This window comes from Rissa tridactyla, chromosome 14 (genome assembly GCF_028500815.1).
Source record: "Rissa tridactyla isolate bRisTri1 chromosome 14, bRisTri1.patW.cur.20221130, whole genome shotgun sequence".
In the NCBI taxonomy this organism is placed as follows: Eukaryota; Metazoa; Chordata; class Aves; order Charadriiformes; family Laridae; genus Rissa; species Rissa tridactyla.
In genome coordinates, this window is record NC_071479.1 from 4,706,134 (window position 1) to 4,731,724 (window position 25,591).

At 37.7% G+C, this 25,591-nt stretch overlaps 1 protein-coding gene across 10 annotated transcripts in view; it reads right to left on the reverse strand.

Annotated features, from left to right (window-relative positions):
- Nucleotides 1-25,591, reverse strand: part of DENND1A (DENN domain containing 1A) — a 206,067-nt gene that overhangs the window by 55,707 nt on the left and 124,769 nt on the right. For all 10 annotated transcript variants that reach the window (XR_008469271.1, XM_054220418.1, XM_054220423.1 and 7 more), the window contains exon 13: nt 21,542-21,667. Coding sequence is in view for 9 of the 10 variants with exons in the window: in XM_054220418.1 (XP_054076393.1) it covers nt 21,542-21,667 (126 nt within the window). In the remaining variant the exon portion in view is untranslated. The remainder of the gene's footprint in view (nt 1-21,541; nt 21,668-25,591) is intronic.

A 25,591-nucleotide genomic window follows, 5' to 3' on the forward strand; every position in this document is an offset into this window, starting at 1 on the left:
CCAAGAAACGATTGGCCAAGACTTAGAAGTGACCAATATGCCTAGAGGTCATAAATATTAATATTTTGCTTTCTTTTGATTTCTTAAGATACATGTAAAAAGCCAAAATTCATCCAAACCAATGAAGCTTCCAGGCTTCACCCAAGTAAATATGTTGAAAACATGTTTTTGTGCAAGATGCATACGACTCCTTTGTATCATGATCCCCAAAACCACATTGAATAGAAGTTATTTTCAAGATGGAAATATTTTAATATAATATATAGATGCTAATAAAGATGCAGAAGGAGAATAAACTGTTTTTAACTTCACTAAAGCAATGTAAGAGAAGCTTCAGTCATAAAGGTAGGTCATAAAATCCCACTCTCTTAGCTAAGTAACAAAATCCCCGTATCTATAAATAAAATGGATATAATGGAATTGAACTTTAAATTTTCCCTGAGTTGGAGACATCTAGTATCTGGTAGCTATACCAATGCACACAACATATGATAACATGATATGCAACGCCACCTCCTTCATATAATATCTGGCAAAGTAAATGCTATTACCATAGCAGAACTCACTGCGGTTTGATTTGTTGTCACGTTATGCCACTTGATAATTTGGTGTGGAAGCCTCAACTATTGCCATGAAAAAACGCAGCTAGAAAAGAAATCACTTTAGAGGAGGAATTTCTCATGTCCTCAGAGAGATAATCACAGGCAGCGGGTTAGGAACACTGGAAACAGGGTTCATTCCTTTCTGTTCGATTGGTGTAAGGGTCTCTGGGGAAACCTAAGTGGTCAATGATTAATATATAAATGCATATGCACATATGCTTGTTATGGTTATTTATCATATATGTGTGATTATAAATCAGTAATTATGTCACTAGACTTAAAAATGCAACAGCATCCATCCCTGGGAACAACTGGAACTTGCCCCACCTGCCTCTATACTGCTTGCTATGGAGCTTTAGTCTATTATATGTCTGCACAAACAACTCCTGGGAAAGAACTAAGAAATCAAGTCCACAACTGCTCGAGATGCTTCTCCTCACAGGGAGGAAAAAGCAAAGTAAAGCATTTCCCTTTTAAAATAAATGGGAACTCTTCATTCTCCCTTTACCATTTATTCACTCTTTGTTGTCAGCGGCTCAGATTTTACCACGTGAGAAGGCAAGACAGAGAAAAAGCCACATTAGTATAATCACAAAAATTGTTACTTTTCAATTACTTTTAACAGAGCTCCTCGATCATTGGCACTAAATGAAGCCCTTTCCCCCATCTCACAATAGGTTGAAGACACTGACATATTAGAAAGTATCATTGCTTACAAGTTAGGTTTGATTTTATTTCCCCAGGCTCTCCTCTACAATATCTCACTTCTTGCAGTTTTTATTCAAACCCTTAAAACAAAAAAAAAGAAAAAAGAAAAAAGAAAAAAGAAACCCGCCTGTGAGAGACCAAGAACGCTGCAGCCTGCAAGCATTTACTGCAAGAGATGTAATCTGTCTCAGTCCCCCACTTCCTTCCTGATATATTCATAAAGAGAAAGTTGCATCCAGCGGGAGGATGAAAAAAAGCAGGTTTTTCCTTTCACCACTTCCCCTGCAGGTTTTGCTCAGTCCATGATGAAGCAGCCGAAGGGATTTGTTCTGCATTCCTGCAGACCTACAGCTCGCACACACCGAAGCCCAGCTTTGCAGCAAGTGTAATTATTTAGTGTTTGGCGGCATGACTCCTCCCAACTCCCATTATATCAGCTACACATTTCAGACACAGAAACCATGCAAAATTTCTGAACTCTATTGTGAGGGGGGAAAAATGCCATCTAATTAGACCACATGTGCGGAGAAGCATCTGGCTGGGAGCGCAGCAGTTTACCCAGTTCCTGGAGTTGTCGTGGAGACAAGCGCAGGAGCCGCTCCGAGCCCAAATGCGGGGGCACAGCTCCAGATGCACTTCTAACGTGTTCTGACAGAGAGCAGATGGGCACATACCCGCTGGGCCAAAACCGCCAGCTCTGCTCCCCTCCAGCCCCACACGCCCTCAATGATGATTTTTATCTTGCAAAAGTCCTTCTCATCTCCCTGGAACCTCAGGCTTTCTCACCTAGGAAACAGAACTAAACCTGCCAAGATTTCAATCAGAAGAATCCATAAACTTCAATCCCATTTATGCAATAGTTATAAGGAGCACTAACAACTGACAAAACATTATCCAAATATTTGAAAAATCACTCATTTTGATGCTTTATTTTGGCATTTAATTCAAATTGCATTCACGGAAAAATGCACATGAATTTCTGTGATTCACACGGTGCATTACTACGTATCGGCTGGTGAGGCAGGCTTGATGCTGTTTTAATTATTAATGAAGTAAAACAAAATTTGCGCTACGTATTCATAAGAATTGCTAATAATGATGTCTATTATAGCTGTGACCTCACAGCTTTGAGACCTCTTAATATTCTTTCATCTGTATGAATACATGTTTTCTGTTGCAAATTCCTTTTTAACTTTAATGTTTTAGTTGAAATTAGCCCAGCATTCTGCTAAGAATATCTTCAAGGATAACAAAGTTGACTAAATTCTTACAATCTCACACCTTTGGTTGGAAAGTCCTGTCACGCTACACAGGCACGGTGCGTGCCTGGCAGGAGGCACACCATCTTCTATTCATCTTGGAAGACGCATTTCCAGGAAAAAATTCATTCCTTGGCTCAAAGTCCCTCAGAAAGAACCACAACTTGTGCCTACAGCTGCCCAAGATTTTCTCTGTGATGGCCTGCCACCATGAGGGGCCAGAAGCTGCAAAAGCCAGGTGAATAACCATGGAACAGCAGTAAAAGAAAACATTCGCGACCAGCGTGCTGTTTCTTCAAGGAAGACGACTACTCTGCAGGACTGCACTGCATCCTCTCCGGTGCCATGGAGCATCTCCATCACGGATGCTAGATATTTTCACAGTAGGCATTTCCTGCTGAAAATTCATGAAAGCTGGCTACTGTGGAAAAAGTTACTAAATATCCAACTGATTATTTGCACTGAGAAATTAACTTTTTGAACTTTTCCCACTAAAAACTAGAATAAGTGCAGACTTGAGCTGCCTTTTGAGCTAATTTCATAAATGTACATACACATTTACTCTACATGGGCATAATCGCTCTGACCCAAATACACATGCAAAAATGTTACACGGTTATTTTAGCATTAAAACAGACAGACAATAAAACAAACACAGTGTTATCAAATTTCAAGAAATTTAAACAGTAGAATGTAGTAGATATTTACCAATAATTGCTATAGTTAAGAATCACACCAGATCACCACATTAGCTCAGTTATTGCCTGCTGGATTGATTACTACATGCATATTTTTCCCATATTTTAATTTTAGCAGTAAAAAATTCCATTGCCCCAAATGCAAAAGTTGCTCATTTAAAGAATGAAACTTGCCTAACAGTGTTCTTAGTCCTGGTAATGCAATACTTGACATTCAACAGCAATTTAAACTCATTTTTCAGGGTTAAACAAAATACTCAGGAACTTTTAAAAACATTTGTGTCACAGACAAAAAATGCCCCACACAACCCACCCAACTTTATTAAACATACAATTTTCGAATGCTTAGGTATATACCCTATATAAATACTTTCAAAGCTTAAAAACAATTCCTAAGGTGCTAAAGAGTTAATACTTTGTACTGTGGTCACTGTAAATAAGCACAATTTCAGCTAAGCAACATTGCTGTCAGAGACACAAGGCTTTGCAGGTGTGGGCAATAATTAAAGGTTTCAGCACATCTACCTGGGTGAAGTATTTTTGCCTCCTATTCCAAGGAGGAAGCCCTCTCTGTGGAGAGCAGAAGAGCTCATTAATGAGGCTAATTAGGTGTAAAGGGGGTAGAGTCTGGCATCAGCTGCAGCTTATAGTAGCTAATCATTAAGCTCTGTAATCTCTACCCCAGAACAGCAGATGATCATGTTCCTAGGTGACTGATGTTGCTAAGAAAATTTCCAGCACCTGAGTACCTGACCAAATACTTTTTGGTGAGGCTAAAAATTCCCTTAACCCTCCACATGCCAGACAGTGCGGTTGACATCATTTCCTCTCTCTTCAGGATTCTAATAATGGATATCCGAAGAGATTTGAACTTGGCATGAGGTCTATAACGTGACCTATTTCAGAATGAAAAGAAATAATCAATGCCATCAACAGTGTATGGAAAGGAAGGCCAGTGAGTAACGGTTGGTGGAGCAACATGCAAGAATACAGATATGAGTAATAATGCTGGAAAAAGAGTGATCACATGTACCTCCTAAAGGTTTGTGAGTTCTCCTTGTAATTTCTTTGCATAAAGTAGTGAGGATAGTTACAATACCACAGGGATGAAAGCCTTGTTAATAAATATGTAAAATAAGGATTTCATTGTACTCATCTAATTTGAAATGAGAAAAAGGACATAATTTCCATGGAGAGAGAATACCAGAAAGCAGAACTCAGTCTGGAACTTGTTTTGTAAAATGAATTCCAAGAATGGCAAACTATTCCAGCACCTCAACATGAATTTTTGAGGTGATCAGACAGAACAGACCCCTTACTGGCAACCTGCTACTGTCCCTTTTTTTTTCCCCTCCAATTGAAGCAGCAGATTTGAACAAAAAGCATTTAGATCCAATTCAAATTCAACAAGAAATAGAATATTTTTCTACTGCAATTACTTTACTGCCTGATAGCGTGGTTTGTGGTAGATCCTTGAATTACTCGTGAATGAACACTAAAGCAAAATCTCTTAAGCACCTTAATTATAATTCTTGAGTTATTAGAATTAGAATAACTTGAGTTAAAAGTGGTACATTTTAAAAGGTGCATTTTCATACTGACCAAGAAACTAAACTGCAATTTTGTACAGATTGCAAATATGACTAAATCAGCATATTTAGCTGATCCTTATTGTCACTGTAATGAAAAGCACACCTCAGTTTCCTCTGTTTCTGTTTACTAACTGAAATGTTTAAGGATTAAAAACAAAAATACCCTGCAAAACCAGAAAGATGAGCAAGTACCACTGAGGCAATAAAGGCTCAAGTGTATTTAACGGCAACTCTCTTGTCACCATGTTACCTGTGGACTTGGAGACGCACAGATTAAATAACATGAGCTGCGCGGAGGTGGCACTGGCTCTCGTTATAATCAGGGATATGGATGCACGCATCAAGATAAACTACACCGGTAATCTAAGACTCCTCTTCACATCAATAGAAAAAAATCTCCAATAATAACTAGGACCTTCCCTTACAACAATACAGAAGCCAGTTGAATTGGATGATAAAAATGCTTTCTAGCCAGCATCATATTATTTTTAATAATTCTGCAGATATATCACAAAGACAAAACCACATTGGGTAATACGGGTTTTTACGAAAGCCTGGAGATGAGCTCCCTCCCCCAGCACTGAATGCACTGAAGCTTTTGCTGCTTCTACTCTACAATGACACGTGCACAAGAAGGTTTCAGATGGGTATAGAAAGTGCTCAATGCTGAACGTGTAGCACAGATTCTTAAACAGAAACATCATCTCTCCTGAGAGACAACCATTCCCAAAATACCTACAAATGCCTGAAATGGAGATGGGATGGGAGAGTCTTGTCCACCCAGCATCTGAAATAAGGTCTTTCTTTTTCTTTTTTACTTTATGACAAGTTACATAATTCTCTAGCAACATCTCATTCCCAAAGGGTGATACCCAAATATAAGATAAGCGGGGGGGGGGGGGGGGGGGGGGGGGTGGAAAGACGAGTTGAAAACCCCAATTTTAGAGTCTGCTGAGTCTGCTGTTGCTTTTCTATTAAATAAACCCAAACAGAGGCCTCTCCCAAGTAGCTCGCCAATCTTCCCCAAAACCAATACAAACTTCCTCAGTATCATTTGATGAAGTGCCTGTCAGGATTACTACCTATTGTACAAAGAATAGCTCCTTCTTTATTTCGAAACTTTGCTGTTACAAACTTCACTTGATTTCCTGTGGGTTTTTTTTTTATACTGGAAGAGACAAGAAGAAGTCACTCCCTATCCTCCTCCTTCCAACTGTCAGGGAGAGCTTTTCCTGTAAATAATGCTGCAAAATTGTCTGACATTCACAGTATCTCCGGTATTCAAATAATCAGATTAGATATTTTATGGGAGAAAATGTGCAACGACGTCTGTAAGCAAGAAGTAAGTGTGTTTAGTGATCAGGGTAAGTATGTACAAGCATCTGAATTAAACAGAGAAAAGGGCAAAACAGAACTATATGGTATTCTAGTCAATGGTAATAAACTTTGTTTCCCTAAAGTCTAACTCACCACCACCATCACTTATGTCCCAAGGTTGGTCTGCAGAGATAAGAAAAACTGTTCAGAGGAGTGATTCCAAGATTCGGCACTTTTTCTGCATTGTTTTAATGTTCCTGACAAGTGCTCCATTGTTTCTTAGCCATGTACACACTTCATTTCAGTAATTAGCTGTCAGAGCAGGCCCAAGAGCAACTTAGTATTTTCTGCTCAAATCGTATTAATGAAATGCAATCCACTCAAATGTCCTGAACGCATATCTGTAATTGTGTTAAATAGAGAGGCTGGGGACATCAGCAAACTTCAGCTTCTGAACAGGGCATTACGATCAAGCGCGTTAATCCATTACTTCTTAGGGATTTGACAACCAATTAATATTACAGGGCTTCCTATGCAGCAATAGGGATTGATGAGCCAACATATTTTATTTATTTAAAGCGTAAAAAGTGACTTTTCAGACACTGGGATATCAAAGTAAAAGCTGTGCGTTAACATTTGTGAATACAACACCCCTAAAGGCAGAAAAGCAAGAACTGCAGGTTGCAGTATTGCAAAAGTAGTTTTTGGATTTAAAGATTCAGCATCTTTATGTTGAAACCTAAATGTAAAATACTCTGTGTATACACTACACTGAGCATAAGTAAAATTAAATAAAACCCAAGTTCTTTATCAAATAAATCTGGTTTTAAGACTTCTTATATGACTATTAGAAACAATGTTCCCAAAGAACACAAAATGCAGTTGATTACTTCTGGTTGTAAACTGATACTTGTCAGTCAAGTCACTAGACCATTTTTTCTTTCATGTTCTCCGTCACCAAAGACTTTTCCAATGAACAGAACTTGGACAAGATGAGCAACAAGAAACAAGGAAAACACATAAGGGAAATATCCTGTGGGTAGAAAAGTCTTTGGAAAACTTTCATGTCAGTTATGACTGCAAAATTGCTATTACAATTTAATTAAAATTGAGCACAATAAGCTATGACAAGATAATGGATAGGAAACGTAGCTTTAGGGCAGAGCGAGCGTATCTAGAACTCTGGCTAGATACGATGCTTTATTTTTGGTTATGTTTGGCAACCATTCTTGAGATTTCTGAAACACATCTTAATTATAATGATCTACAGAAATTCACAGAAGAAAAAAGAACAGCACTGCATTTCAGTTATCTCAAGATCTGTAACATATGCAAAATAACTAAGAGATTTTTAGGACTCCAGTACCATTTAGTCCTTAATTTCATTCATGTTCACACACATCAAAGAATATTTTTTCAACTAAAAAGCCCCTGCAAGACGCTCCCAAACCATTAAGTATTTTGTAACTTATCTGTAAATAAAATTAATTTATTTCCTCACATAGGTAGAAATTCTTTGAATATCATTTACCTCCACAGTTGAAGGTAACAATCAAATCTGGCATTCCATAGACCTGAAGCGAAAGTAGTCAAAAGGCTTGGGAATGACTTTGACTTAGGGAACCCAACAGTCCTTTATGAGAGACAGCTTCTTTGCTCACCCTGGAAACTCACTTTAAGAGAGCTAGAATGGAATTTATTCAACGTGTATAGGAGAACGTATGATTAAGTGACACTTGGAAGAGAACACGCACTCCAAACATAAGCTTAAAATCCTCAAATGAGTGGATGCAACATATGTATGTTCTTAAAATTTTGATCAAGAAGTCCTCCCTATTAATTGGAAAGCCGCTGCTCCAAAACAATATGTATTTATAGTTTCATATATACATTTGAGGAAAATATTTACATAGTTGTTACAACTAAAAATTATTTACTTTAAGCATGAACTTCCTTGATTAGATTCAGCCTCTGTAACAAGTAATTTAAAAGAACCCACCTCTTTCTGCATAATGCTGGTTAGGTGCTTTCAATTACAGTTACTGCATCGACAAAGCACAAACACCACAGCCAAACAGCATTATTCATATCATCCAGTAGAGACCGTAACTCATCTCTCATGATTTTATTATCAGAGACATGGCAGCCATTTAACATTTTTTTTTTTAATTTTAGGCAAGAAACTAAGGTAATCAGCAGCATTCCCATTCTTCGGCTGCCTTCAAGCAGCAAGTATAAAATGTTCTTGCATGTAAGAAGAAAGCATCTGTAGATAAAAGCATTCTTCATTTTTCATATATTCTTAGTGGAGAATATGTAATAAATTAGTTGACAAATGGGGGATGGACTTTACCTATACAAGTACAGACGAATCCTGAAGAAAGACAAACTAATCACATTTGTAATCCTTACAAATTGCTTTCATTTTCACCATTAATCCTCTCTAAGAAAAAGTGTTCTAAAGATACAGATTTAACTACTGCTTGGAGAGCTTCACCAAAAATATTCTTTGATATATCTTTCTTTTCATTGAACAGCAGGAGTAAGCAATGTACATATATCATTTACAGCTTTTAAGTGCATTCAGAGCAAAATCATGCCATCTTCCCTTCCACATTAGTTTTAAGAATCTAGTATGTTACTATCTCTGCGTAATACTTAATGCCAAAAAGGACGCTTGAAGAGAGTAACGTCAATAACAAGTTTAATACTTTTAGAATCAACAACATATATGTATGTATATATATATTACCGGCATATAGTTACTCACATGAGATCTGCTATAAAATTTCTTACTATATAAATCACAAAACTAAATACTGCATCAGAAATTATTCAAAAGAGAGCTACACTTGGACACAAAAGTAACCTTTAAGGAGTTAAAATGTCCTCAACTACAAGTCAAGTTGAAACTTATTTAATTAGGTTCTGTATTTGAAAAAATGAAATAAATTCTTTCATTAACTAAACCAAACTCCCTTAAAGGCAACAATATGTTCCCTCTCTGTCAGGACAGAGCGCAATGAAATCTTTATTTTAATTGGGGTTAGCTAAGGGGCCATTTGGCTTCAGATGCTTTGTTTATCAGCCCTAAGCTTTACAGCTTAGCCAGTACTTGAAATATTTTACTACAGAATGATTTCATTAAAAAAAAAAAAACCCACACCAAAAAACCCCAACTCTTCCAAGTACTTTCATATAGGGATAATTTTAAATGTATGTTTTGAAAATCGAAATCCAAGTCAAAGGTATCTCAAAAGAAAACACTGATTCCCTTTTGCGTTATTGTGCTATAGGTCTCCTTTATAAACGCCCTGTTCTAATGGTTTCTGCATCATGCCCTTCCCTAAGCAACCCAGCAAAGATGCAACTGTGGAACAATGGATCTCTCCATGGAGATGGCCACGGTGAAGCAATCCAACACACCTCATTTTTGTATTTTGTCATCAGTACACTTCCTTTGTCATGGACAACGTTTCAGAACCCTTCGCACTGTGTGGATTTCCATTTCACGACTAACTGGTGCTGGAGGAAACAAGGAAGACTCTCTGCAATGCATGAGAAAGCAGAGACAAACCTTTCATAAGAAAAAATCATGCTTTATATAAAACACATTCAAAGTCACGGCTTACTTTCCATTTTTTCTAAACAGCTTTTAACTTTCATATGAAAACCTTGGAGTCTTGGGCCTGAAAAGCTTGGAGTTGCTCAATTTAATTTTCAAACAAAGAAAATTAATTCTTATTCAGGAGATGACATCTTTCTCCTGTAATAAACTACATTACAAATATCAGATATCTTCCGTAAAACAATGACTGAAAATATTACGGAAAACAGCTATCACAGGAATGGACAGTGAACAGGAATGCTCCAGTTCATTCCAAACTCCAGATAAAGTTAATGAAATAATCCAGACAAATTTCATGCTCTATCATGAGGATCAAGCTTAGACTGAATTTTGCATTTATTCCTTATTAAACCTCGAAGCCTTAGGAGTGTTCCTAAAACTAAAGGAAAAAGAAAAAAGGAAAACTCCAAATCCAATTTCCACAAATGAAATACAGTATCATATTTTCATATTCTTTTTTTCCTGTGGTATCACGACAATTTGATCTGTCAGATATTTTCTTTTTTTTCTAAAATTACAAAAACTATTTCATATGATTTCTAGTTGTCTTCTGGAGGATACTGGCAATATGTTGCTAATAGTTTTATACATGTTCTATAACAGCACGCTACATACATTATTTAAGATATAAAAACTATGTCAATAGTGTTTTATTAAGTCCAGTTGAAGAATTTGTGTTTGTTTTTAAAACAAGCTTACTGTTTTTCTTTTGTTTTCAGAAATAAAAGCATTGCTGCTGCATCTGAAAGAATAAAGCTTAATTCAAACAAAACAATGAGTTCCGTGTCTCACGCTTATGCTACCTTAAAGGAAATATAACAACTTCAAATTAAATGTATTATTCACATTTTTAAAACTTTTTTATCTCGATAGCTTTTTGCATATATTTTCTGTACTGTTCCCTCATGAGAACTGTAATAAAATGAGCTGCTTCTGCAACTTCTCAGCAGGTATTTTGATTTGAGAGTAATCACAGTTTTCTCTGCAATCTTTATATAATTTATGTCCTGATCATCTAACAAATAAGAGAGAGACTTAAATTGACATCAATATGTATACTTTTCTCTAACAATGCAAACTAATTGTATATCTCTAAACAAGACAAATGTTTATTAAAAAAATATCTAGTGAATATACCAACTATTGAGTTCAAAGCAAAGACACCACATGTGTCTAAATAAATATCAAGGAAGTGTCAGAGGTAAATGAGGAGAGACCAGGTGAAGTGTGTGTGATGTGTTAATTGTATTCAAAAAAAATAATAGAGCAAGACAGAGGAGCTGAACTTCCAATTATCATAATGGTATCTACTTCACAACACATTTTCAAACTTGAAAGAGATATTTTAAACCATAGGAATTCTGAGCAGAATACCTCCAGCTGTGTTCTGCATAAATCTTGCACGCTGTACATACACAGTTTATTTAAATACCAAGTAAAGTTATGACTTACAAAATGCATATTTCAGTCACAATAGAGTATCTGTCATTGCCAAAAGCTGCTACTCATTGAGTGAAAGGAACACAAAACAATGAATTAAATTAGAAAAAGATAAGAAAAGACAGAAGCTTTTCATTTGATGTTTTCCTAGGCTGAAGTAGCGTGTGTTTTAAAGAACAACGCATTTATCAGCCGTCTGCAGAGTTTACGTTTTTGTGCCCCTCAAAACAGAAGAAAGAAGAAGGTGGTGGCCCTCAATGCTAAATTAATTTCTGCCTATATAGCATTTTGGTCATGAGCCAGAATTTGTCTTTCATGAATGCTCTGCCCATACGAAAACCAACTTATTTGTGAAAAAAAGTTGCCCAGTTCTCTGATGATACGCAAGAGCCAAACCAGAAAAGAGGGGTAGTTCCCTTCTGTATTTCCCTTTCCAGAAGCCTTAAGCGAGTACCAGGTAGAAGATGAACCCAGGCAAGTGGTACCCCGTCCCTCCCCAGGACTGAAGAACCAAGGTGACAGTAAGCACACTACCAAGGTGACATTCCCATGTGATTTTGCTAAGCCCCAGGGCGGTATCAGAATATCTCAATGTGATTCTGAAGAAAAGCACAACTCTGAAGGACAGCAGGTCTCCGATGCTGTCTGCCACGCAAAGCAATCAAACCCAACTGTCAATTATGTCATGCATACAAATGTCTCATTCCCTCTTTAACCCTATAGTGTTTTAGGCTTTCACTGTATGAGCTCTATCACCTGTCTCTGCACACCGCTACAAATAATTTTGATTTACTGCCTTTCACTTTACTCTTTTTGTACTATAAGAGTACAAATTGTACGCTCCAATTCATACACAATCCATAACGTGCATGGTGCAAGACCAGAGTGGCATGACTTTTCTATTATGGAGCTCTAGTAGTTCATTTCTACCCTGATTAAATATTCCAATTTTTATCATTATTTCATCAAGTTTGTCTGCTAATGAAACCTACTTTACAAACCCAAATACGAAAATCTCTTCTACCATCTTCTTTCAAGAGAAGTAATACTTTCCCTTCAATTGTATGGCTGCTCATACGAGTGAGAATGGAAATCTCTGTCCCTACCCACCTGAAGGGTCTTTTGTGGTGTTTTTTTAGTGTGTTTTTTTTGGGGGTAGGGTGGGTATTGTTTGGGGTTTTTTTCCTAGTACCAAATGCAACATATTCACAGTTCATTTAAAAAACACACAGTCACTGAGTGTCTTACACAGAAGCTGAACTCAACAGTCATGTTATTTTATGCTCGGTGTTTGTTTACTTGCTTCATTGTTCTACTCTAAGTCCCCTGCGCTTTATTAGTTCAGGAAATATCTTCAGCTTTTCCTGCATGGAGGCATTTGCACACTGCTTCATTGCTTGCTGAGGCTGTGCACTCTCAATTATAAGTAAAGCATCAGGAGAAAACACAATAAAAACACAAGCAAAAGTCAGTCTAAAATACGCAAACAAAGGCTTGAAACAAATTGAGAAGAAACAAAACCAAGTGTATAAAATAGCACAAAACCCAGAGAATCGGGTGTGAAAGGCACAGACGAATAATTTATCAGTTGAACATACAAATCCTGCCACTGTAAAGCTGTATCATGGAGCTGCTCCTCACTGTACAACCTGGCCTGCTAACAGGAAGATTTAGAGGCTTTTGAACAAAGCTGCTTTTATTTCTGCAGCCCAGCGCAGCAGGTACAGAGAGGGACCAATCCAGGCTGGTGGCCGAGCACAGATTTGTACAGTGGCTGCAAAGTTAATTACACAATGAAACACAAGATACTTCTCTTCAGCTTGCTCGCAGCTCCCAACACACTAAGATACCACAACACCTTAAATGTCAGCATGGAACAGGTAAACACTAACAATCTCGAGAGCAGTCCTGTAAACACCAGCCTTCCGAAAACCACATCGAAAGGAACTTAACGTTTCCTCTCTTCTTGCTCTTAGTGCACTACCAGATGCAGCGCACACCACCACTCACTTTGGGCACTGTTTCTGAACTGAAGTACAAAACCATTCCCATGCTGGTTTGGGGATTGTTTGTTTGTTTGTTTGCTTGTTGTTTAGTTTTCTTGTTAGTGGTGGTGGTAGTGTGTCTTGTTTTGACCCCTCACCCCCCAGTTTAACACGTATGATGGACAGGAAAGTTTGACTGCATCTTTTATGACAGAAATGCCAGATTCAGCAGAGGGTCGTGCTAACTTTCTCAGATATTATTCTTTATTATCTTTCCTTACAGAATCTTAGTTTTCGCCCCCTAGCTTGGCATCCAGAATTATACAACACAGTATCTTAGAACAGTTTGGAAATTACAAAACAATTCTATTTACTACATAACAGACTGCTATAAGAGATTAAAGAGAATGCTTTTTCAGTTTCATTAACATATGTATATCTCAACAGACTTAGATGTAGAATATTAAATGCATTTTGAAGAACAGTAAATGCTTGTTAGAAAAAGAGCCATTTTAAAGGTTTAAAACAGCAAAAGCAAAAGCTGAAACTTGTCTACAGCAACAGTAACGCTCAGAGACAGAACACAGCAACAGGACTGAAATGAAAACAAAAACCAGGCAGAAAACAAACAAACAAAACTGTCTTTCCCCAGTAGATCTTTTTCAGTCAGTGATTTTGAATTCTGGCTAATGTGTTTTCTAGAACATTTCCCATAAATGGTAAAACGTAACAATAGGTACAGGTAGCTTCTAAGTGAGATTGTCAAAAACTAGAGTCTTCAAAATGCCACAAAACACAGAATCTTCATACTGGGGAAAAAAGTCTTAAGTTTCAGTTCCAGCATATACAGAAATGCAATTTTTATCATTTTTATCTTACGCTCTATTTTTATCATACAAACATCAGGTTTTACACACTATCAATGCCACAGTCATTGTCTACTCCTATCTGTTAATAAAGTCATCAGGATGAGATTCAGAAATTAGCATCATTTAGTCACTACTAGCCTGTGTGTACAGGCATGTATTTGAGAGCTGACAGCAACTGAACAGGAAAAAAGTAAAGATGGGTGGGAGAAAATTCCTATTAAATGTACATCAGCACTAATTTTAAAAGGAGCATGACAACACTGCAAGTAAAACAAAAAACATTATTTTATATATATATATTTATTTTTTAATATAAGCATTAGTGATATTCCTTCTTCATTTTTTCCATAAATGCATAAGCACTCCTAAAACCAACCCATCAAGACAACTCTGGTGAAAGGGAAGGATCTACTCTGTATACAATGTATACCTTTAAAATATACATGTGGAAAAAAATAGCTATGCAAGAGATGGCTATATGGAGGAAGTAACTGGGACGTGGCAATTGCTGTGAGTTGGAAACAACTATTTACTCTTCCACTGAATAACTTAAATAATTCACCCTGGCAACAATCATACTTCATAGTAGATAAAGCACTGAATGCTACAAAGCCTTTTCAAAAGGAATTATGCACCAGTATGTAACATGCACTTTTTTAATGTTACTGCACACATATCCCAAGAAAATTTCCTTTTGGACTCATCTAGCATTTCCTTTTTTTACTCTGCACTGCACATCACCCACTTTTCTGACTTCCGTCCCACTCAGATCTCATGGATCTGGAATTGTCAAAGGAATTTATAACATTAGTCTGGGCAAGGGATTGATATAAAATAATTAATACAGTGGCCGTATGTCATGCCATCACACTGCTGCTCTAATGTTTTCCTGAGAAACGTATCAATCTGTGTTACTGGTATCATGGTATTACTTACAAATCCGTAAAGCAAAAATCCTTAGTAGTGTAAAAACCTAAAATGGATAAGTAAACTGTCCTCAAAAACACTTTGAAAAACCTACTCTTGTAGGAGACCTAAACATCTAGGGGACTAATCTTTACTTTCCTTGGCCATGAAGTTAAACAGAGGTAAAGAGAAGCAGCTTTCTTGTAAAGTGCACACTGTTCTTGGCCAGCAAATATATGGTGCTAGAGCAACATCAGTACTTTAGCTCATTATAATTAGCTACAGTACCCGGGATAATAAGAACCCATTCAGAGCTCATAGGAGGTACAACTCCACCAGGATTGATGAGATGTTAAACATAATATCCTGGGATAGTAGGAAATTGCAACTGTGCAAGCGGATTTGTGAAAAAATATTTACTTTTGTAGATGTAAGATAGCAAATCAGTGGCTGCCCCAGTGTACTGATACTGAGAATAGTAACAGCTGTTAAGGCAGATTCGCTAGTAAGAGGTTATAACTAATGCAGGAAATCACAACAGTAATTTTTAATGCATGCTTGACAAGCTGTGTCCTGTCCAGAATGCAGGTGCATGCGTTTTAAAAATGACTTCCAGACCCGGTGCTGCAGTTGGTACTGGGTGTAAGTGGGATGAGACAGTGAGGGAGTCGGTGGCCAGCTAACCCCGAGGAGAGCGGCGCTCAGTACCAGCCCCTGCAGGAGGTACGGAGATGGCTGCAGCACGGATAATCAAACCAGTGCTAGCTTTATTAGAATGGATAATTCTAATTGAAACTGTCAAAAGAGAACAAGGGGATAAAACAATTCTCCAGAAATGTCTTTACACTGCTGCACAGAGGCAAGAAAGTTTTTCAGTTTTTTCAAGAAAAAGAATAATAAAGTATTAATCAATAATAAGATGCTACAAATAGTCATACTTATCTGTGTTTTTTTTCATTTTGACATTAATTTCCCAATGTCCTCACAAATAATTTAATAACAGCTCCCTTTGCCCTCTTCCCCCCCACTATTCTGATGCTTACTTTGTTTAGAAACGGTGCAAACTTTGATACTTAACAAGTAACCAGTGACACCTCCTTAGCCCTTGGAGAAGGATCACAGCACTGTTATTGCTTCGCTCCAATTCATTCACAGGCAGAGGGAAAGCCCTCTCAAGGAGAGCACAGCAATGAAAGATTTTGCTGGGCGGACCTCAAGAAGATAGTATGAGCCAAATAATAAGGAATATAGTTCTTGCTACAAGTAATGCAACTATATCAATTGTTCCACCTCCTCAGAGACATTGCCACAGACTGGCACATACTGGAAATACTCACAGGTGTTGCAACTGTATAAATCCAGTATAAAATATGGAAATTACTAATATCTAGCAGATTCACAATCCATCAAAGTCATGTTTACATGGATTTTATAAATGAGAGAAAGGACTAGATTTAGTGATATGACAACATACACAAAAAAACATTTTACAAAGAATGCAGAATTCATCACCCTAATAACTAGATTAATAAATCCATAACAACTACATCAGCCTTTTAAAAACAAACGAGGACATCCTGACTCAAATCCAAATGCGCACCAGAATCTCACGCACAGACATGTTTAGTGGTGTATCAGAAATAAAACAGGCTACTTTAGCTCCCATTGCATTACATACAGCTCTCACCTCAGCATGCCGTGTATACTGTGCTGTGGAAAAAGACAGCAAATTTTACAGTGCCTGCATATAAGAAGTTAACAATGCAAACCAGCAAAGTTAAAGAGAAAACTACCTGCAGGAGCTGATATAGATACTGATCAGTATAGATACTGATAACTATTTGGGTTATGAATGTTAAAGTTACCTCCCTTAATTATCCATACAAAAAGTAGCAGCACTGCTAAAGAAAAATAAGCCCAGAAATTTTTGCCTTACAGTGTATTTATAGCAATGAAGTGCAGACAAAAGGAATCAGGCTATGTAAAGAGAAATACGTCATCAGAACATACAGATTTTAAAGCAAAATGCAAGTAAACAAGCTTGTCAAATCTGTCAAGCAAGAAAATGTTGTATTAAGCATACACAGTTCCCTTCGCAAAGCTGACTGGAGTGACCGGAGAAGGGACATTTGGGAAGACTGTAGGTCACGCTGGGAGCCTGCTGTTAAACCATCCTACCCAGCAGGGTGACAGAGCCCCCAGATGGCTCGGGCTGGCTGTCGAGCAACCCACACCTACACCCACTACGTCAGACGGTCGCACACCCTACACACTACTGCTCCGGGCACCCCACACCGTGAGCTTACCTTCATTCACAGGTGTTGGGATGTTTGGTTCTTAACAAGATTGTTCGTGAAGGAAAACCAATTAAATGTTGTCCCTAACCACTAGGTGTCAGCAGAAGAAAGTGCACGGCCTCGGCTTTGCTGCAGAAAACACGAGTCTCCTTTCCCTCCTCTGTTACCAATACACACACAACTATTAAGTACTACAAACCATCTTTACACACATGTAGTAATTATACAGCTATTTCTGTTGAAGATGACCTAATTTTGTGAATTAAATATTGAGAATACGATAAAAACATTCCCTCTGCAAACAGCAAAAAATCAGGAATTTAGAAAAACCTCATTCAAGTGAACAAAATCCTCACACTGGTGTCACTCTTAAAAAAATTAAGTAATATTTACAAAGATAATAATCTGCCTCAAATACAGCCAAGTAAACACACTGCTCCTAATGTGGTTTAGTGTATTTAATGGTGACAGAGGTTTGTGGACACTGTAAATACACCACATGTAACAGATATTTTTCCATATTTAAAATCTGGCTTAACGCAATTACAGAAAACACATACATATAGTAGGAAACAAACTAATCACTTCTTTTGTTACATAAATCTTACTATTAGACTTGTAGACTGTATTATCCGGATATGTTTTCTCATGCAAAAGTTCTAGTTACTGAAGTCCTCAGAAAGTTTACCGCAACAGTGACTCATTCATTGTCGGTGTTTGTCAGTGTGTGATACACATCACATAACCTTCTATCTTTAGAGCAAACGCTGCTGAACAGAATATGAGCTCTTAGTATGCTTAAGTATAACATGAACTTAAAGTCTGCTCTCTGAATCATTCTGGGCCTATAAAGAATGATGAAAAATAGCTTCACGCCATTCATGCCGAAAAGTCAACTCATACCAGATGAGATAATCTATGAAATTAAATGGTTTTATGAGACAAAAACTGTGAAAAGGAGGCAAAGCTACTTCTCTGAATTTATTTCCTAATTATCCATAATTTCAAATGAACAGTCAGATTTCTTGAGTTATGGGATATCAAATGCAAAGAACTACATCATGTTCAGTATGGCTTATGCCCCATATTTACATTGACATGTGAAGGTGATAAGAGAAAAAAAACCCCACAATGGAAGTATTTGAAAGTACATTCTTTTCCTAGAAGCTATTTCTTCTATTTGCTTTTCTGTTTGTCTCAGACATACCAAAGTGATTTTATTTATGACTATTACAATAGTAATAGTTTCAAAATATTTTTTTCCAAATAGACATTGAAATTTTAAAGCAAATTATGATATCCACTGTGGTCTTTGTGGATTCTAATACATAAATGGAGAAGAATAAAAGCGTTGCTGCATACGCTTTAATACTCAAGTATTCAATAAGAAACTCCTGTCATTCTGCATTTCTATGAGATGTGTATCATCACCACTTTGAACACCTGTTAGTATATAATCCATAAACTTGGCAAACTGAGCTAATCAGCTGACAGGAAATAACAATGACCGTAATCGCTGTGTGGGAGATGGAATTACGTGAGAGTAGAGAAGACTCCTACAAGTGCAGCATTTGAAGTACAGTACAACAGAGAAACAGCAGGCTTTAAACTGCAAGACGCCTTACCAGTTGCCAGTTACAATGCGTTGTTAATAAATTACAATCCTCATCTTCTTTTGTGAACTTAGCAAGTACATTTCCTAATTTTTTTACTCATTGCACACTACTGGAGTTTTGCTACATCTTCTTAAGATCCGGTTTTCCGAGGGTTTTGTACTACTTTTTAAGTGTCATGTTCCTAGCATTGACAAGAGTCTCTCAGTAACTGCATTCACAGTTGGCATATTCTAAAAAGGAAGTGAATTATAAAGTATTGTACGACCTCTCCAGTACCTCACAGGATGTCTGTGGCAGAAGTGGAAACAGAATGCAGGTCATTTGACTCTGACACGTTCAGCGCATGAAACATGCAAACTTGCAAATTTTCTTTATATAAATCTTAATACTGAAACATATAATCAGAAATTAAATTTTTAATTTATAAGAGGACTTGGGAAAGAAAGCCCTGAAAATTTCCACTGCCTGATTATTAAAATCCCATTTTATGACATATCTGTGCAATTATGTTTACAAGTTTTCTTTGAAGGAAGGATAAGCAAACTGAAGAATTTTGCCGACTTTCCCAGGTTAGCTGTCCCTTGAAGTTGCAGCTTCTAGGGGTGTGCCATTGTCAACTGATTTCGAATGTTCATCTTTAGCATTCAGCCTTCAAAATACCAGATGGTATCTCCAGAAAAGCAATTTAAATTTTTATTTTTCTTCATAAATCCCTTAACTAGTTAATCTCACGCACACATCCAGGCAAAGCATACACCAATATTCCCAGAGTTGCCTGGCAACTACTGGGAGGAGCGCTGGAGAACAAGGAAGCCTGCATGGATGAAGGGAAGTCAGTGTCTCCCTGACATGGATAAAGGAGGCTTACAGCCAGAGTGCCTTGCTCGTTTCATTTTTGTTATTTATACGGACAACATTTTAAATACCTCCCATTATTTCACCTTAGATACTTTAAAAGCCCAATATTTACACCCAGACATACATTCATAAGTCAATATGATTTATTTTTTCCCCACACACGATACATGGATTCCCTCAGTAAGATGTGGAAGGACTCATGCTGACTTCAAAAGTCTTTGAACCCTGTTCAAAGTTTTTGAACCCTGAACACGAATTGTTGGAATGATGCTTATTTGATGGTGATAAATGGACTGTGTAAAAATCAGACTGAGCTATTTTTTTCCTTCTGGCTTTAAAAATAACAAGTAAGACAAACTATAGTACTGGAGAATTTAGTTACAGAAACATCCTCAACCTCAAGAATCAGTATGCCTGCTGTCCAACTTCTGGCCTTTTCATTTAATATCATGATTAAAACTAGATTTATTACTTGTCTGCATACACCAGATGTCTTCGTCAGTCTTCACAGAGCAGGAGAACACAAAATACACCACCCTTTCTCGACTAGTAAGCTTTCATTCTCACTCCACTCATTTAGCCTCCTCACTCACACTCAGAACTCACCTTAGCATCCGCCAGTGGTATTCAAGCTCTCTACTGCTACCACTGATTTTCTATTCTGCCTCCACATGCTTGCAGATGAGAGATGAAGGTATTAAGACAAAAGAATTATTTGTCCTCTACAGAGACCTTCTCGTCAAGCAGCCAGAGGCCTGAACAACAGTAGTTCAAATGAGCCCATGAACACCACACTGAGATTTATCACTGCATTGGACTGGCAAACATGTGAGTTTTGCCTGCTTCAAGAACATGGAACATCTTTGAAATATTCTGTGGATTGTTCTGCAGTTAGTACTTTTCATACCTCATATTTCCGGGACATATCTCATGAATTATACCTGAATGTTCCTCATACTATTTACCCTGTCTCTAACTGTCTGTCCTTTAAAAGGAACGCCCTAAGCACACGGTAGCAAAACCATAGTGTCCCAAAATATATGGAAATACATTAATTTGGCTGGACTGATTCGTATGGAAGTTCACGAAGCTACTTGCAGTAAGCCAGGAACAGATGCCTTGCTAGAAGCAATAAAACCCCAGATCAAGTACAGAAAAATCCTTCCCCGACTCAGATGGCACTTAATCGTTGCTAAACAGAGATTAGCTCCGAACCAGAAGCAAGAGATTGAACTTCCCTAACAGAGCAGTTATCGTTAATAGTGACAACTCCAGACATTCTTCATGTTTCTGTAAAAACACAATTTCTTTACTAATTGTATTATGTTCTTAAATTCCATAAACTTGCATGTTTCACAGTTAAGCATATATTGTGTAAAAGTAGTATATCTTTTACTAGCTTTAAAAATAATGCAACAAATATCCACGTTTTGCAGTGAAAGAAAATGGTGAACTCTGCACTAGCCTCCTACGATCATTAATTTATACTCTTTTATCATGTCTCTTCTAACTAACTTAACTGTCTTCAAAAACAAGCAACACTCATACCTTTCCATAAGAACTTTTCTCCCCACGCAATTGATCGTGCTTATGGCACCTTTTTCTTTTTTGGAGACTGGAATGCTGCTGTGAGTACTAGTTAGCCAAAGCACCACAATGCTGACCTTAGTAAAAGTAGGTTATATTGAACTTGGAATTCTTGTTAGCTTTTTTCCCCCCACCACAGCTGCAGATTTACATCTTATGCCTACCAAATTCCTACTTACAGGTTCAATTTTCAGGGCATTTCTGTAGCTCCCAAAGAAAGATGCTTGTGCTTTTAGAAATGCTCTTGCAACACCATCTCCAGTGGTTGTAGATACTTTCTTCAATCTGTTCTTCAGTGCAGAAACCTGAAATCACACAACAGGTCTAGATCACTCTCATATCACAAACAAAGCTTAACACATTGCAGGACAACTAAATGAAAAATGCACTAACCACAGCAGCAGTTATGACAAAAAGTGACATTGTGAATTCAGAGTTGAATTTTTCAGTTCTAAAAGCGTTATTTTTCAAGTTGTTTTGCTTCTCTAAGATATGATTCTATTCAGAAACCAAGAGGAAAATAAAAGCTTCATTTCAACTTTCCCTCCTACCGTTAACATGCTGTTGAATACTCTTTTAAAGGTAGTCCATGAAATTCTATGTCATTCTTGATTAGAATCCATGAAAGAATTCCAGCTAAATTAATTCAAACATCAGACTAACAAAGGAACTGTTCTGCATAATCAGGCCATCCATCACCACCAAGGATAAGAAAAATTCTGTAGGCCTGAAAAAATTTGTTTGCTAGAAATACAATTTTTTTTTCCTTTTAAAGCTATATTCCCCTGTATTTGCAAAATAACAAAATGAGAGTTTTATTTATGCATATGCTGGTTTTCCTTGGCTGGCACCCAGACACCCACCCAGCCGCTCTCCCGCTCCCCCGCCTCAGCAGCGCCGGGGGAGAAACACGAAGAAGCAGCTCGTGGGCCAAGATAAAGGCAGGGAGATCACCTACCAATTAGCATCACGGGCAAAACAGACTCGACTTAGGGAAATTAATTTACTTTATTGCCAATTAAAATAGTCAGATGGAGAGAAACCAACACACCTTCCCCCCCTGCCCCTACTTTTCCCCGGCTCAACTTCCCCCCTCCATTCCCAACTGCCCTACCTCCTCCCTGAGCGGCGCAGGGTGATGGACACAGGGGTCATGTTTGTGGTCAGTCCATAACTGTTCCTCCCCACGGCCTCTTCCTCCTCACCTTGTACTCGCCCCTCAGCCTGCCCTCACATGGGCCTGGCGGGCTGTGCTGCCCAGCCCCGGCCTCCCTCGCACAGGCCCTGCAGGCCCCGCCAACACCCCACGCCATCAAGAACATAAACCCTGCAGTTTTTTTTTAAATTCTCAAATTAACAACAACATTCTGTCCTTCAAAGTGGTCAGTATCTACTGAGGGGTTTCTTCTTCCTGTTTCTCAAGAGATCTAAACCACCTGTGCCCGGGATGGCTCTCCCCGCCCTCTCCCACTGTGGAGGTGTTGAATTACCTCAGGATCACAGAGCTGCACTTTAGGCAAACACAGCCCTAATGGTCTCTTTACCATTGAATCACACACTTACCCATCACAACTTAGCAAATATCAACTAAAGACATTTTAGGCAGAGTTAAAACTACCATGACCCAAGTTACCTGAATATTCTTGGTTTTCTGTGTACACCAAGCGCTAAAGTTTGAGAGGATTATCCATTACTGTTCTTTGTGCTGCCGAATTTCTCATACACATAGAAGGTTCTGACTTAGTTTGATGTCTCTTTTACAGTGCTTAGAGCTCAGTAACTACTGAAGTAAGGTTGTGCATCTATATATTATTGTTAGTGACAGCGTTTTTCTTTCCCAAATACAAGCTGGGAAAGGAGATAAAAACCCCTTTCAAAGATTAACATCAAGCTTGCTGTGCCTGTGCTGCAATGGTTATAGGTTACGTTAAATCATTAACAAATAGTTATGTCAGTAGCAATTTTTTGGTGTTGCAGACAGAACCAGGACAAGCTAAGTTTTTGAGGCAGATCTAACAGAACATGTCACAATACGAAAACAACAATCTGGGCACTGATTCTTGAAAGAAATTCAACTACTGCTTTTAGAGAATGCGGTCATGCCACGTGTAAAACCTGATGAGATACCTTATGCAGAAGACAGGAAGGAGCCACACTTTCAGAAGGAAAGACAGGGAATCCCCAGTCATCTTGATTTGCAGAAGAACATGAATGACTCCATAAATATCCATATCATGAATTTAACAAAAGTAATTCTACCAATAACTAGCAAATCTTCCTTTTTCAAATGCTACTCTGAAAAACTCCATTGGGGTAACTATATATACTTCACACTATGCAAGAAACCCTCTAGGAATATTATTTACAGAGTAACCAGATTTTGTTGTGGTGAACATAACTAACTGCATTTTCTAAGAATATGAATAATACCTCAGAAAATAGAAGCCGATGGGCCAGACGTTCAAACTGACTTCCAAAATGTTCCCCCTATCCTCCATGTTTGAAGGAGTCTGATATTCTAAGGATGATGTATGCATTTATTTCCTGTATTAACTTATGTAAACCATTTAACAGTAGTTCTTAAAAATGCAATAAAATGTCTATAGCTCTGAGTAACTTCCAAATCCATCTCAAACATTTTTATAAGTGGTTTTCTTTAAATATTCATGTGAAGATAAGGAACTTGCCATCTATATAAAGGAAAAGACTCTGCTTTGTTTCACAACAAACTGAAAGTTCAGAAGGCTAGTCACAGCCTTTCTGTGTTTCAGCTTCCCTATTTGGTATAAAAGTAGAATATCGGTAGGTATTTTGCTAATTCCTTAAGCTTTGAGACCATTTGCTCTCTTTTAAGACTAAATCGAACACTGTAGGATGTTTATATAGCCACACTTTTACTCCTTCAATCAAGACTATTGCAATGGGCATGCCATAGTTTTTTAAAAAACACAAAACATTAACAACAACGTATTTAAAGAGACTAACAGGTAAGGAAAAAATATTCATGCTTAGTCTGGAATAAAGTAGTACATAAACCAAAGTAGATTATACAAACAGAATTATGATTGTTTACTGCCTAAAGAGGAAGTAATATTTCTAAAAAAATAAGACTATGACCACTCAATATGAAGATTATTTCTAGCCAAACAGACACATATACATGCAGACTACCCTGAGAGTGTTTTTAAAGAAGATTTTTATACTTCTGGCAGTTCAGGTTTAAAGGTCAGATTTAAACTATCACCATGTTTCAAAATGCAATCTGTGCAATGCAGCATAATGAAATGGTTCAGTAAAGGTGCTAGTGGAAATTCTTTTAATTAGGTCCAAGGCTTTTCAGTTGTCAACATGAATAAAGCAAGAAACATTCTATTGCAAACACAGCGTAGGAAATAAAAATGGATTCACCTTTAAGAAAATGGCTCTGCTATAGAGTTGTAGTTTAGTACTTCTGGCTGTCCTGAAAGCAGTTAATTTCCCACTAAGTGAAAAACAGTAACACAGGCTTCCTACTCATGGTAACTTGTTAATGAACGGACAACAATAGCATACACAACTAAACTCCTGACAGCCTCAGATATTCCTAGGCTAGCATAAATTTACAATACTCTCCCAGCCATCAGATATGCAAGATCTCTTTGGCGCAGTACACTGCATTGCATCAGGGCTTCATTTAATAAAAACTACAAGTTGACAGAGCGAGCTTATGCTTTATTCCTTGTAATATGAAGCTCTGACTACAACTAAGACTAGAAGATGACACTTATTTGGAAATACATGAAAAATCCATAAGGGTTGCATAAAAAAAAATTACTACCCCCTCTTTGCTATTCCTTGCAACACAGACGGTGGTGTAGGAGACTTGTCAGCAGCAGATGCACTTATTGTAATCACAGTCCTTAATAAATCTCTTTTTTTAATATTGACTATTTTAAAAGGAAAGTTACTTCCCAGGGCCTTCTCATGCTGCCAGATTTTCAGCAACATACCAGAAGCAGAAGGTGAAGGAGGGACAGTTTTTCACATTTCGAATAGTTAATCAGTAATGCAGTAGGACACACCTTGATTTTCAGGGATCTGACCTGAGCGGTTCGGGGAGTCTGACTGCTAGCGGGTACTGCTGAGGTAAAGCGGAGAAAGGAATGACTTCATCTGATTCTCCTGGAACTGCCTCAATGCTACCCAGCTCCTGTGACACAAGTGTTAACTGGAAAGGCATTTCACTGTAA